Source organism: Phyllostomus discolor, chromosome 12 (assembly GCF_004126475.2).
Source record: "Phyllostomus discolor isolate MPI-MPIP mPhyDis1 chromosome 12, mPhyDis1.pri.v3, whole genome shotgun sequence".
Classification (NCBI taxonomy): domain Eukaryota; kingdom Metazoa; phylum Chordata; class Mammalia; order Chiroptera; family Phyllostomidae; genus Phyllostomus; species Phyllostomus discolor.
Window position 1 is genome coordinate 31114361 of NC_040914.2, and position 14522 is coordinate 31128882.

The 14522-nt window shown below is 51.9% G+C and overlaps 1 protein-coding gene across 2 annotated transcripts in view; it reads left to right on the forward strand.

The window, feature by feature from the left end:
• Positions 1–14522, forward strand: part of CYFIP1 (cytoplasmic FMR1 interacting protein 1) — a 92607-nt gene that overhangs the window by 20266 nt on the left and 57819 nt on the right. For both annotated transcript variants that reach the window (XM_036012742.1, XM_036012741.1), the window contains exons 2-6: positions 8026–8148; positions 8224–8313; positions 9476–9553; positions 10038–10139; positions 11690–11871. In XM_036012742.1, coding sequence (XP_035868635.1) covers positions 8032–8148; positions 8224–8313; positions 9476–9553; positions 10038–10139; positions 11690–11871 — 569 coding nt within the window. In that variant the 5' untranslated portion in view covers positions 8026–8031. The remainder of the gene's footprint in view (positions 1–8025; positions 8149–8223; positions 8314–9475; positions 9554–10037; positions 10140–11689; positions 11872–14522) is intronic.

Consider the following 14522-nt stretch of genomic DNA (forward strand, 5'->3'; position numbering starts at 1 on the left):
CCCTGCAGTCTCCCGATGCTCACCTGTGTTAGCCACCTGAGGTGTGTGGAGCGCCATGTTTGGGCGCCAGCTGTGATCACTTAGATGTCAGGTGCAGGTGTGGGGTGAAGGAAGGGCCGCCCCAGCTGGCTCTGCTTGGGAGCCGCACCAGCATTGTCTGGGCCGCTGGCCCCATGTAGAGCGAGATTCATGCACTTGGTGCCATGGAGCGTGTCACAGAGGGAGAGGGGACTCTGCCTAGGGTGGCATGCCAGCCAGATTTCGAAGACCTCACCTGAAGAGAGTTGAGCCTGGGTCCTGGATGCAGGACAGGTGTGTCTGCTCCAGGCGGAATCAGAAGAGGCCCCCTGCCCTGGCTGGTGTGGCTCAGTGAATTGAGTGCCAGACTGCAAACCAAAGAGTCACCTGTTCGATTCCCAGTCAGGGCAGCAGTCCAGGTCCCCAGTAGGGGGCGCGCTAGAGACAACCACACATTGGTGTTTCTCTTCCTCTCTCCTTCCCTTCCCCTCTATCTAAAAATAAATAAGTAAAATCTTTAAAAGAAAAAAGGAGAGAATCCCTGTGCCACCGTTGCCTCCAGATCGTTTCCCGTCTTCCCAGGCGGGAACTCTGTGCCAATTAAGCACTAACTCCCGCGGCCTGACCCGTGGTTTGGGCGTCATCCAGAGAACTGAACGGCTTTTGGTTTGATTCCCAGTCCCCGGTAGGGAGCGCGTGAGAGGCAACCAGTAGATGTTTCTCTTCCACATTGCTGCTTCTCTCCCTGTCTCCCTCCGCTCCCTTCACCTCTCTCTAAAAATAGATAAATCCAATCTTTAAAGAAAAGTAAGTACTAACTCCCCATTCCCACCTCCCAATCCTGGCAGCCATTATACTACTTGCTCTCTGTGAATTAACTACTCCGGGTGCCTTATTAGCAGAGTCTTATGGTACAATCGGCACTTGAACAAAGCAGGGTTCACGGGTGCTGACCCCCCCACACACAGTTGCAAACCTGAGTATAACTTAAATCGGCCTTCCGCGTGTCAGTGGACCCGTGCAGTCCAAACCTGCGTTCTCCGAGGGTCAGCTGTATGTGCGCTTTTGTGACTGGCTTGTATCACTCCGCGTCATGTGCTCCGAGTTCCTCCATGTTGTAGCTCGCGCCAGAATTGCCTTCCTATTTAAGGCCGAATACTATTTAATTGTGTGTATATACCACATAACTATCTCTAGTTTTACACAAAGAAAAATGTCCTTAAACACTGATTTAAAATAAGTTGAGTGGACCTGGCTCGTGTAGCTCAGTGGACTGAGCGTGGGCCTGCAAACCAAAGGGGTGCCGGTTCAATTCCCAGTCAGGGCACATGCCTGGGTTGCAGGCCAGGTCCCTAGTGCAGGGGCAGATGCAGATGAGACCTCTCCTCTTTCTCCTTCCCTTCCCCTCTCTGTAAAAATAAATAAGTGACATCTTCCCTTGGATGGGACACCTCATGGAGCCTTACAGCAGCTTCCGCTTTCCGCCTCTCCTGGGCTGAAAAGGGAGAGGGAGGAGGCTCTGGGCGTGAGGCCAGGGTCATGTGGGCCCAGGTGCTTGGTCCTACCTGTTTTCTCATTGATCAGTCCTGTTTTCTCATTGATCAGTGGGGACTGGCGGGGACAGAGGCAGTGCATGAACCCCCAGGCCATCCCTGACAGACAGAGCCTGGGCTTGGGCTGTGGAAAAGGCTGAATGCGGGACTCAGGGCTGGAGCCGCAGGAGGCCCCTCACCTGCAGCAGGTGCATCCCCTGCTGCCTGCCCCCCGGGGAGGCCACCAGCCTTGAGGTGCCCTGAATGAGCGCTACTGGGGCTCCCTGTGCTGGCTCAGCTGGGGGCCCAGTGCCCCCCCACCCCCCTTCTGCCCTGCACTCTGACTACCCTGGCCTTCCCTTTGTTGAGCTGGTGGAACAGGAAGTTGTGCTGACAGAGGGAAGTTGGAGATGAAAGAAAAAAGGCTGCCTTCCTTGTTTGCAGAAACGCCGGGGACTTGGAAACTCTCTGCTACATTTTAAATTAGAAACACGCCCACCGGTTCTGCTGTTGTCAGGAGGAGTTCGCTCTAAATGCCAGGGCATGGCCACGTGGTCCCATTGGGTTCAGTTCCTGGGTTCCTGTGGGGTCACCTCAGGGAATTGTCGCAGTCTCCCCCTGCTCCTGTGATTTCTTCATTTTATGTATTTATTTTAGCTTCCGAGATTGGGCGCGTTCAGGGTGGTATGGCCGTAGACTATTTGTGTATTTTTTTAAAAAGATTTTATTTATTTTTAGAGAGGGAAGGGAGGGGGGAGAGAGAGAGAGAGAGAGAATCAATGTGCGGTTGATGGGGGCTGTGGCCTGCAGCCCAGGCATGTGCCCTGACTGGGAATGGAACCTGTGATGCTTTGGTTCAAAGCCCGCGCTCAATCCACTGAGCTATGCCAGCCAGGGCTATTTGTGTATTTTAGACAGAGGGAAAGGGAGGGAGAAAGAGGGAGAGAAACATCCATGTGTGGTTGCCTCCCCCTCGTCCCCTACTGGGGATCTGACCTGGTGCCCTGACTGGGAATCCAACCAGCGACCCTTTGGTTCAGAAAGGCTGACACTCAATCCACTGAGCCACCGCAGCCAGGGCTGCTCCCTCGATTTCCTTCTTTCTGTTCTCTGTGTCTGCTTGGCGTTGCGTGAACCTCTCTGGTTAGATGCAGCCACGTTCAGCGTTGTTCTGTCTCCCTGGTGAGTGACCCGCTGTTATCGAGCTGTGTGCCATAACTTCCTTGCTCTGGGGCTTATGTTCACCCAGCCACTGCAGCTTCCCTTTGACTTGCGTGGTGCCTCTTGTAGCCTTTTACTTCCAACCTATCTGCATCATTATATTGGAAGTGTGTTGCTTGTCACTGTCATGCACAGTCACACACCACATAGCAATGTTTCTGTCAATGACAGACCCCATATACGACAGTGGTCCCATAAAACTGGAACGGAGCCGAAAAGTTCCGGTCACCGCAGTGACATTGGAATGTAGTAGCACAATGCATTACGCAGGTGTTTCTGGGGACACTGGTGTCGACAGACCAGCTGTTCTGCCTGCCACATGGTCGAGGTATGTTGTGGGCTGCGCCATCTAGGTTTGTGTACGTGCCCTCTGTGATGTTCACACAATGACAAACCTGTGTCGTGATACTTCTCAGCGTACCGACAAGCAGCGCAGGACTGTAGTTGGCTCAGGGTTTTTGGTTGTTTTGTTTTGTTTTTTAACCTTTTCAGTAGGTGTTTAGACGAGGGTGTGTTTGCATTTACTTCTACAAATCATTTGATTATTTGATTCCCATTCGATGCCCCGTCCCCTTGGCTTATACACAATAGAATTTTATTTTTCAGTTCTGGAAACTTAAAAGTCTGAGATCGGAGTGTGCCAGGGCGCCAGCAAGGTCAGGTTCTGGTGAGGGCCTGTGATACCGTGATTTTGTATTAAGACATATGTATTTGGGCCTGGCTGGGTATCTCAGTTGGTTAGAGTGTTGGCCTGGATACGCCAAGGTTGCGGGTTCGAATCCCAGTCAGGGCACATACAAAAAGCAACCAATGGATACATCAACAAGTGGAACAACAAATCGATGTTTCTCTCTCTCTAAAATCAATAAATAAAAAATTTGTAATAAAGAAATATATATTTGGCCCTGGCTGGTGTGCTTCTGTGGATTGAGTGTTGGCCTGCAATTCAAAGGGTCCCTGGTTTGATTCCCAGGCAGGGCACATGCCTGGGATGCAGGCCAGGTTCCCAGTGGGGGGTGTACAAGAGGCAACCACACACTGATGTGTCTCTCCCTCTCTTTCTCCCTTCCCCTCTCTCTAAAAATAAATAAGTAAAATCTTAAAACAAAAGAAATATATATTTGACCTTCATTGTTTCTGTTAGAGAGCTCCTATAACCTTTGGAATTTCCTAAGTGATAAGAGCAATAAAGGTGTCTTAATATTCTTAAACCGCACCGGAGGTTATGTTCATGAAGTGACTAGAGGCTGGTTGCCAGGAGACCCAACCCTGTGATAAGACGTTTTCAACTTTCAGTCCCACCCCCTGACCTTGCAGAGGGGAGGGGGCTGGAGGTGAATCCTTTGCCATTGGCCAGTGATTTACTCAGTGCTGCTTAAGCAAAAACCCTCTGTAAACCCAAAGGGCAGGCTCACTGGCGAGTTTCCGTGATGATGAGCATGTGGGCGTTGGAAAGTGAGCAGCACCTGCTGGCCATGGAGACTGCGTCCTTCCCCCAGACCCGCTGTGCACCGATTCCAGTGGGCTGTTCCTGAGTTACATCCTGCACAATAACCTGATAATCTGTCAGTGAAACTGGAAAAGACCGGCATTTGTGCTACCTGTCACATACCCAACCCAATAAGCAGAGACAGGGATTGAATCTCCATGGGCACTTTATTCAGATAGACTGTGATCTGAAGATGGCAGGTTCATACCCTAACAGACTGTCTTAAATTCCATTTTAAAATGGCCCTTTTCATAAGGAGAACAAAGTGTAGGTGAGGGATCTGGGAAAAGTTCATTGGATTAAGAAAGCTGCAGGATTCTCGTCCAGGGCGGTGGTCATCCCATCCTGGAGCACAAGGCTCAGCCGTCTTGAACCGCTTGCAGTCCCCCCCCCCCGAGGCACAAAGGTGGGACTGCTTAGGGTCTCCTGGAGTCAGGGCGGGTCACACCTCAGTTCCTAGAACAAACCCTTTTACATACATTGATTCCTAAGCTTATTAGCTATTACCGGAACTACAATTTTCCAACTCTTTTGAGTCCTCTATCGTTAAATAAGTAAAATGTTTCTCTGAGTTCTACGAGCCTCTCTAGCAGATTCATTGAACCCCAGGAGGGGGACATGGGGACCTCTGATCTATTGCCCGTCTGTCAGAAGGACAGATAACAACCCGTCACTTGCGTCTGGTCCCTGAAATGGGGGTGGAGGGAGTCTTGTGGGGCTGCGCCCTGAACGTGTGAGATCTGACACTATTTTCAGGCGGATAGTGTTAGAATTGAGTCACCTGTAGGACAGCCAGCTGGTGTCTTAGAATTGCTTGGCGGTGAGGGGGAAACCCCGCTTTGGAATCGGTGACACAATCACAGCCCTTTTTCTGAGTTGCAGACACCACCTTCTGACTGTGTCCTCACATGGTGGCGAGAGGAGCCTCATTTCCTCATTGCGGTTTTCTTTTCCTACCTTCTTGTAAGTTATTGGAACACTTTTAGTATTTCATTTTAATTTTTTTCTGCATGATCTTATAAGTTACATTGCTTGTTTAAAAAAAGAGATTATTTATTTTTAGGGGGGGAAGGAGAAAGATGGAGAGAAATATGAATGTGTGGTTGCCTCTTGCATGCCTCCTATTGGGGACCTGGCCTCCAACCCAGGCATGTGCCCTGAGTGGGAATCGAACCGGCGACCCTATCGTTCGTGGACCGGTGCTCAGTCCACTGAGCCACACCAGTTAGGGCTATATGGCTTTTATGGGTTTCTGTTTTGTTTTTGTTTTTTTTTTTTCTTTTGTGGTTGCTCTAGGGCAAGGGTGTCAAACTCATTTTCACCAGGGGCCACATCAGCCTTGCAGTTGCCTTCAAAGGGCGGAATGCAATTTCAACTCCTTAACTGTTACGGAGTAGTTACATTTATACAGTCCTAAAATTATTTGGGCGCAATAATTTTTGGGTAACTGAAAGTTACGCAAAAGGTGGGCCCTTGGAGACGGGCTCAGAGGGTGAGCCCAGGACGAGCTGCCACTGCCCGCTGCTCCCCTGGTTGCAAGTCTCCTGGAGACTCTTCAAGTTCAGGAGAAAGAAAGCTAAGATACACGCCTGCGGAACGACGTGGGGGAGAGGTGGGGGTGTGCTCAGGGGACACTGGGGCCTTTGTCTTCAGGGTTTGTATGTGTTTTCTAAAGACCGAAATTTTAGGGGTGGTCTCCAGGGAGGAGCTCAAGAGAATTTCCATCCGCTTTGCAGCTGCAGCCTTTATTTTGCTGATTCATCCAAATGAGCCCATAGCAGGGTCTGGGCTATTCTTGGGTCAGTGTCACCTTAAAGAATGTCACCGCAGAAGGACAGGGACCGGGCCCCGTCTCCCCCAGTGTGGTCTGGAACGGGGAACCATTCGCTCCTCTGACCTTGGTTAGGGAGGATAAGACCTGGCAGTTTATTAGCTGGCTGTGAATGACTCAGCCTTGTTTATTCACCTTCTCTCTGTTTACCCCTTCCACTTGCCAAGGCGCTTTTCAAGGTTTCTAAAATTTCCACTCAGGTTTTTATATAGATATCTTCTTTTTTTTTTTTAAAGATTTATTTATTTTTAGAGAGGAAAGGGAGGGAGAAAGAGAGAGAGAGAAACATCAGTGTGTGGTTGCTGGGGGGGCCGTGGCCTGCAGTCCAGGTATGTGCCCTGACTGGGAATCGAACCTGCGATGCTTTGGTTCGAAGCCCGTGCTCAATCCCCTGAGCTACACCAGCCAGGGCTTATATAGATACCTTCTTTGGCTCACTTTCAATTTTTCCTTTCAGCTTGAGGGTTTTATCGTTGTCTGAGCGTTCTTACCGAGTTGCTTTAAAGTTTGGTGTGTAATTGTAACATAGGAGCTACACTCATCCTACCTGCTGTTCTTTGCCCGCTGAAGTGGCGGCATCCTGGCTGTTTGTGCTCTGATGAACCTGGCTGGTGACTGGCCACCTGAGATATTATGATATGAGCCCCTGGGTGTTGTTTAAATCTTGGAGAATGCTGGTTTTTAATTTTAAGGGCAAACGACCTGGTTTTGTTTACACTATGGTTCTCTCCTGCCCCTGTGGGCTGCGACGGTGTGGGTTCTGTTCTTGGAGCCTCCGCAGCGCCATCGGGGTGTCCTGTGCGTGCCTCCCACTGCCCTCTGGGACCTGGCTGTGGCCACAGGGACTGGGGGACTGAGAGGACCTGGTCCACACGTGTGCAGCACGGGGGTGGGCCCCACGTTTGTGGGCTGGCTCTTCGGAGCTTCTTCCTCTCCGCACTGCGCCAGGGTTTTCTGGCGTTGGGCGTTCCCTGTTCGCTTCTCTGGCCAGCACCCCGAGATCTTTGGGGAGCTCAAGGGGCGGTGAACCTCTGCATGTGCTGCTTCTCTGGGGCCCTGCGCTGGGAGGAGTGGCGGGTGCCTCTTCCATTCAGTGTTCGTATCTGGCCGCTGCTGCTCTTTCCTTCTCAGAACACAGGTTGTGGCCCGGAGTGGCTCACGGGGGGTGGGGACTGCCTCACATGTCCTGTCGGGAGTCAGCTGTTTGGCGAGTTGGTGCGTCTCGTCCGTCCAGGGTTAGCGCTACTCCCTGCATCCTATCCCCGGTCCGAGCAGCATTCAGCAGGAGGCAGGCTGGAGTGTGCTGGGCCGTCCCCCCGGAGCTGGCACGCGTGTTTAGGTGACATTCACCAACGTGTTTGCGCTTCTCCATGCAGCCTCGAAGTGGCGCTCTGCTAACAGCCCCTCCCTGTGTCACCTCAGCCCCGACCTTCACCTTAGTGGTCCCCACGGCCTTTTGGAGTCCCTAGCGTATAACCCTACGCGGAGGAACCACCAAGGGACCAGGGAGCGTCTGCATGTGGAAAACCCTGTTGCCGCCTCCAAGGTTGTGCTGGCCTCCGTGGGGCAGCTGTGGTGTCAAAGGGTGTTCCCTCTTCCGGCCCTGGGAGGGGTGTCGGGCCCTTCCAGAGAGCTCTCTAGGGACAGTGGCCCCAAGGTGGGAAGGGTGGCAGGAAGTGAAACCCTGCGAGGCGGCCCCTGTGCCTGCCCCTGTGATGACTTGAGGCCAGCAGAGCTAGCTGCACGGCGACTCCCTTGCCAGCGAGCCGTGGGAGACGCGCCAGAACCTGGGGACTGGCCACGACTCCCTCGCTGTCCCCCGTGCTCTCAGAAGAGGTTGGGCTAGTGGTGGCCCCGCTCCCCCACCCCTGGAAGGATTCTCAGGGCGCCCCTGCCCTTCCACGAAGCACAGGAGGCTTTGTATTTGGTTCTAGGCCAGGATGGCGGCCCAGGTGACACTGGAGGATGCGCTGTCCAACGTGGATCTGCTGGAGGAGCTGCCTCTGCCCGACCAGCAGCCCTGCATCGAGCCCCCGCCGTCGTCGCTGCTCTACCAGGTGGGTGCTGGGCGCCCTTGGGGCCGGCCGCCTGCCGCACCGACCTCCACCTGATGCTCTTTCTCTTGCTTCCAGCCCAATTTCAACACTAACTTTGAAGACAGAAATGCGTTTGTCACCGGGATCGCAAGATACATCGAACAGGCGACCGTCCATTCTAGCATGGTAATTCCGTTCGCGTGTCTTTGTTTTCGTCTGGGGAATGGCGCATCCAAGTGTCTCCTGGCGTCATCCTCATAGGGTACCCAACTCCTCCCCGCCCAGGGGAAAGAAGAGTGAATGGAATGCCCCCCCTTTTTTTAAAGCTTTTGGTTTTCTTATGATAAAACAGTACATGCTGTTTCTGCAAATTTCGTGTCTGTGGCCCAGAGAACACCTTTGTCTGCATTTTTAGGAAGCCCGTTTTCTCCCCCTGTCTCATATGTGTACGCATGCGCGCCACTTGGGTAAAAGAAGTACGTTGTTATAATTATGTATTTTCATGATTTCATGAATAGTTTGCAAATGTCCACAGTTTTAACAGTTTTTGCATGTTTCTGTAATTTCCCTTGTTTCTTACAATGAAAAATGCTGTCATGAACAAATTTCTAAGAACATAGTTTATTGCTTTTGGCTAAATTTATAGGAGTGAAGTTACTGGATCAAAGGTTGTGAACAGTGTGAAGTATCTCAAAAGCGTTATCAAGTTGTAATTGACATTCTCAAGAATATTTGTGCATTTTTTACCATTTTTTAGCCAAGGAGACAATGCAAAAGCAGTAGACACCAAGGTGGTTTTTTAAGGACGGTGGCTGTCTTACGGACGCCCGTCCTGGACACCCAGTGCTGCGGGGACACTGCTTAGCGTTTCCTCCCCGAGCTGGGGACCACAGAGCCGCGCCGGGCTTCCTCCGGAGCAGAACGATGTCTGTAGCCTGGTGGGGTGTGTGGTGACCGCGTGCATCTGAGCTGCACCGCCCCGCCCCTGCCCCGTGTCCCCAACTTCGGGCCTGCCTTGCCCTGGGGTTGTTTGGGGCCAAGTGGAGCTCAGATGTGGCAGCTGTGGCCAGTGTCTGTGTGGGCCCTGCACAGTGGTGCCTGCATGTCGCTGACACCGCTCTCCAGCCCACAGTTAGGCCTGGGAGTGTTTCGGGTGGTCATCCAGGCCACAGGCTTGCATCACGGCGTCACCAGCTGCTGAACAGCCATCTCTTACCCAGTACTGGTGCTTGTCCCTGAAAGGGAGAGGCAGGATGGTTCATACCTCTAGATTCTAGCAATTTGTCATCTCCTCTATTAGGATTGTTCCTCTTCTTGCCTTAAATTTGCCCTGTGTACCCCCTTGCAGAATGAGATGCTGGAAGAGGGCCAAGAGTATGCTGTCATGCTGTACACCTGGAGGAGCTGCTCTCGGGCCATCCCTCAGGTACGGAAGGTTCCGTCCCCCGTCCAGCCAGACCACGCCCCTATCTCGCCAGCTCGCTCTGCTCGGCCAGACCACCTCCCACACCACTAACCCAGTCAGACCCAGTTCTTCTCTCACGAGTCAGACCACGCCCCTATCTCACCAGCCTACCCAACCAGACCACGCCCCTATTTCACCAGCCCAGCCAGACCACCTCCCACACCACTAGTCTAGCCAGACCCAGTCTTTCTCTCACCAGTCAGACCACGCCCCTATCTCTACAGCCAGGCCACGCCCCTACCTCACCAGCACCCCCCCCCCCCCCAGCCCAGCCAGACCACACCCATATCCCACCGGCAGTTCCACCCAGCCAGACCACGCCCCACACCATCCCCTGAATCACTGAATCATCTACCCCTCAGCAGTCAGGGGCCCAGCTCTAATGGCATCCCCCCCCCCCCTTCCAGCTGGGTTGAAGCCTCTTTATGTGCTTCTGTATTCCTAGGTGAAATGTAACGAGCAGCCTAATAGAGTGGAAATTTATGAGAAAACCGTGGAGGTCCTGGAGCCAGAGGTCACGAAACTGATGAATTTCATGTACTTCCAGGTAAATGACAGCGAAATCATCCTAGGGGGTTAATGCGGAGGCGGAGGATGCTGCCACTGTGTCCCCGTCACGATGAACTCAGTGCGTCACGGTGAACTCAGTGCGTCAAGCGCATGTAAATTAAAGCAAACACAGCAGCTTCTGAGGCAAAGGGAACTGAGCCTTCGACAGTTTGAAGTCTTGTGGGCCCTCTGAGAATAAACACTTACGTTGTGCTTCACTTCCCTGCTTCAGAGCGAGTTTGTGTTTACTACATGAACTCTGCCTTTTCAGTTCCGCGTATGTTTGTCTATCTTTCTGCCAGTTTGCACTTTCGATCCATTGGCTGTTTCAGGTGCTTTTTTTTTCCTCAACCACACCCTGACCACTCGCTCGGGTGGTCCTCACCCTGGCCTTGGCTCCCTCTGCCCCTGGGTTAGGTACAGGGGCTGCAGGGAGTGGGCTTGCTGGCTTTAAAAGGTGTGCTTTGGAAATGTGTGACTTTTTTAATATAGATTCCCTTAGCAACGGCAGAAGATAAAACTTAGGAGATGACTTTTTGTTTTATCTTAAAAGTTGTCAAGCCCTGGCTGAGTGGCTCAGTTGGTTGGAGCATTGTACCGTACACCCAAAGTTCACAGGTTCTGATGCAGTCAAGACATATACCTAGGTTGCGGGTTCGATCTGGGGTCAGGGCACAGAGGGGAGACAACCAATTGATGTTCCTCTCTCTCCCCTCTCCCTCTTTCCCCCCCCCCCCCCGCCCCCCCCCCCCCCCTTCCTCTCTCTTTGAAATCAATAAATAGCCCTGGCTGGTGTAGCTCAGTGGATTGAGCATGGGCCTGGGAACCAAAGTATTGGTGGTTCGATTCCCAGTTAGGGCACATGCCTGGGTTGCAGGCCAGGTCTCCAGTAGGGGTCCCATGAGAGGGAACCACACATTGATGTTTCTCTCCCCCTTTTTCTCCTTCCCTTCCTGTCTCTCTAAAAATAAATAAATAAAATCTTTTAAAAAAATAAAATCGCCCCGGCTGGCGTAGCTCAGTGGATTGAGCGCAGGCTGCAAACCAAAGCATTGCAGGTTCAGTTCCCATCAGGGCACATGCCTGGGTTGCAGGCCACGGCCCCCAGCAACCGCACATTGATGTTTCTCTCACTCTCTCTTTCTCCCTCCCTTCCCTCTCTAAAAATAAATAAAATCTTTTAAAAATAAATAAGTAAAATCAATAAACATAGCCTCTGGCGGGGATTAAAAAAAAGAGGACCCCCCCACTTCACCTCTGAAAGCTAAACATCTGCTTTAAAGGCATTCCATTGCAGCATTTTGTCCTGTAACTTGACAGGAATAATCACAACATTCGTTTACTTCAGGGGCATAGTTGGTGAAGTACAAAATTCACAATGCTTGTCAGAGAGCAAAGGTGTGTGGCGTCTCTCCCCCTGCGCCGTCACTACGCATGCGCTCACCGGGGTGGGTGCTCTCTGAGTGAGTCTGGATACAGTGCTCGAAGCTGGGCAGGGAGCTGGCCCTTCACTCACAGCGGCTCTTCTGCCCCTCTTTCTCTTCTCAGAGAAACGCCATCGAGCGTTTCTGCGGGGAGGTGAGGCGCCTGTGCCACGCGGAGCGGAGGAAGGACTTCGTGTCCGAAGCCTACCTGATCACACTGGGCAAGTTCATCAACATGTTCGCGGTGCTGGACGAGCTGAAGAACATGAAGTGCAGCGTGAAGAACGACCACTCCGCCTACAAGAGGTGAGCCTGGCCCTGCGCCTGCGCCGAGGTACAGAGCGCACGGTGGTACCTGCGTACAGTGGGTGTGCAGCCCAGGTGTGCTGACGTCATTACGACTGGTTGGCAGTGTAGATCTGTTTGATTCGTGTTCTTGGGACAGCTGGCAGGCGACATGTGCTGTGATGCATTCTTAGAGGTATGTGTTGCATTCCAGTATTTGCTGAGCGCTCAGCACCCTTGGGAAGATGGAAGCACGTAAGACCGACCATTCCCAGCTCGCTGAGCCCTGTGGTCACTGCGTGGACGTTTGACTGTCAGTGAGGGGCAGGTGGGTTGTGCAGCCTGAGAGTGTCGCCTCTGCTCGTCACTGTCTGATCAGATGTCCCTGGCAGGCGCACACCACCACAGCAGTGGGCAGAGGTGGCCCTGTGGACCGTCCCAGGGTCACGTTGAGCTTCTGGGTTTCCCAGACCCGCTTTCCTGCAGGGCGGTTTTCTTTTCCAATGTGGAGAGGAGAGTTGGGAAAGGCAGGCGAGATGTGGCTGTTTGTTTCTGGAACTCCATGTGGAGTGGTTGGTGGCAGGAAAGGACAGGTGGGCAGCCTGCTGTCTTCTGACTGACTTTCCTTAGAAGGGCTGTACCAGGTAACTGAAGGCATGATTGGCTAGAATGAGATGCTGACGAATGTCTCTTCTTGCCAGGCAAGGAGTAGGAGCTGTAAAATTAAATTGGAAGAGATTTTACTTCACGTCTCAGTAGGCTGGAATATGTTACATCGGAAATCAGGCAGTTGTTGCTGTGTTTTTAAAATGAAATTGACACGGGGTGGGGCATGAAACCGAGATTGAAGGATGAGGTGGGCGTGGAGCTAGATCACCCACATGTTAAGCCTTACTCGTGTGAGTAAGTACAGGCATTCCATTCCATTCACCCAGCGTCACCCAGTTCTCTCTGACCGGGAGAACTGCCAAGTCTTTGCAGTTGACCGGTTTACCCTGCTTGGGGAGGAAAGCGTGGAGGTGTTCCGTCTGTTGACAGTGTGGGCAGAGTGTGGGGGCTTTCGAGGTGTGGAAGGTGGGACCCATCTGACCAGGAGAGCAACTTCTGCTCCTGGATGCACAGAGCACTTGCTGCATGATTTAAAACAACTTTTTTAATTTATTGATTTTAGAGAGAGAGGAAGGGGGAGGGGAACACTGATTTGTTATTCCACTTACTGATGCATTCATTGGTTGATTCTTCTATGTGCTTTGACCGGGGATCGAACCTACAACATTGGTGTAGCAGGTGTAACAACAACCTTGGTGGAAGGATGCTCTAACAACTGAGCTAGCTGGCCAGGGCTTGCTGCACAATTTTAGGCAGCTTTCTCAGCCCTTCTGACTTTGTCAGAGGTGCATGGCATCAGTGGTTTTTAAGTTCAAAAGGTTTTTTTTTAATTTTTTTTTATTTTAGCAAATGCTTTCTTTTCTCTTAGCAAACAGCATTTCTCTTCCAAAGTCTAGGTTGTAAGATAATTTAATGATGAGGCTACTCTTCAGAAAGCTGTCTGGGCACCCTTCTAGGAGCTGCCTGGAGTCTTCACCACCCCTCAGGCGCCCCTCACCCCTTTCAGCAGCAGCCTCTTCCTGTGACCTCTCTTTGGGACCCCCCTCTTGGTTCCCCTTCCCAAACAGTAACACCCCTCCCCCCAGCCCACCCACACTGACACTCCCACACACGTTTAATTTGTGTCCTGTTGGTCAATGCCAAGATCCCCCATATGGTGATGGCAAGGCCTGAGGCAAACAGAAAACAGCATCTTTGATCCCTTCTTTAGTCTCAGCAAGTACTCAAATCAATAAAGTGAGCACTTTAAAAAGGGATGTTACCATAGTAATTAATAGGAAGTTTAACCATGCATATTTTTTTTAAAAACCCTCAGAAATAACTAGCTTAAATAAGATTTCAGATTCTGGGATCTGAACAGTCCTGAGGTAGGTGGCCTGAAGCTGATGTGGGGGTTTTCACAGTGTTCAGGGCCCAGGACTCCTGCAGTCTCCATGTGTTGCCTCATGGCACAAAGTGGTTGCTTGAACTCCAGCTGTCATTTCAGCATTCTAGTCACCAGGGAGGAAGAAGAATAGAAGGGCCCGCACTATCCCCCATAAGTAAATTTTCAAGTGCCTTGCAACACTTTGCATTATATCTCATGGCTCAGCCGTCGATCATGCATGGGTATCACTGCTGCGTGGACGTTGGGGTTTATTCCTGAGGAGGCACAGGGGAGGTTACCAATCTTTGCTGTGAGAATTTTTCTTCTATAAAACCCCCAAGGTTTGAAGTTGCACAGACACGACCTTATGTGGCAGCTTCCACTAGATGTTTGGGGACCAGCCTTAGACATGTGGAATCCTCACACCACCTCACACTTTATTGCAAGACCTCAGAGGCTCGGCCCAGGCCCCGAGGTGGTGTGGGACCACAGTGGACAGGCCGTTCTGCATGTTCCTGTCCTCCTGTGAGCCCTGGGGGTGGGTCGTCTGCCAGAGACGTTGTAAGTGAGGCTAGAGAGGGTTCCGGAGGTTGGTCCAAAATGGAACTGTGTGTTGGTAGCAGAACCAGGATTCTGTCCCAGACCTTTGATATCAGAACTGTACCCAGTCCCTGACCTGCAGGAGGTGAGGCAGCCC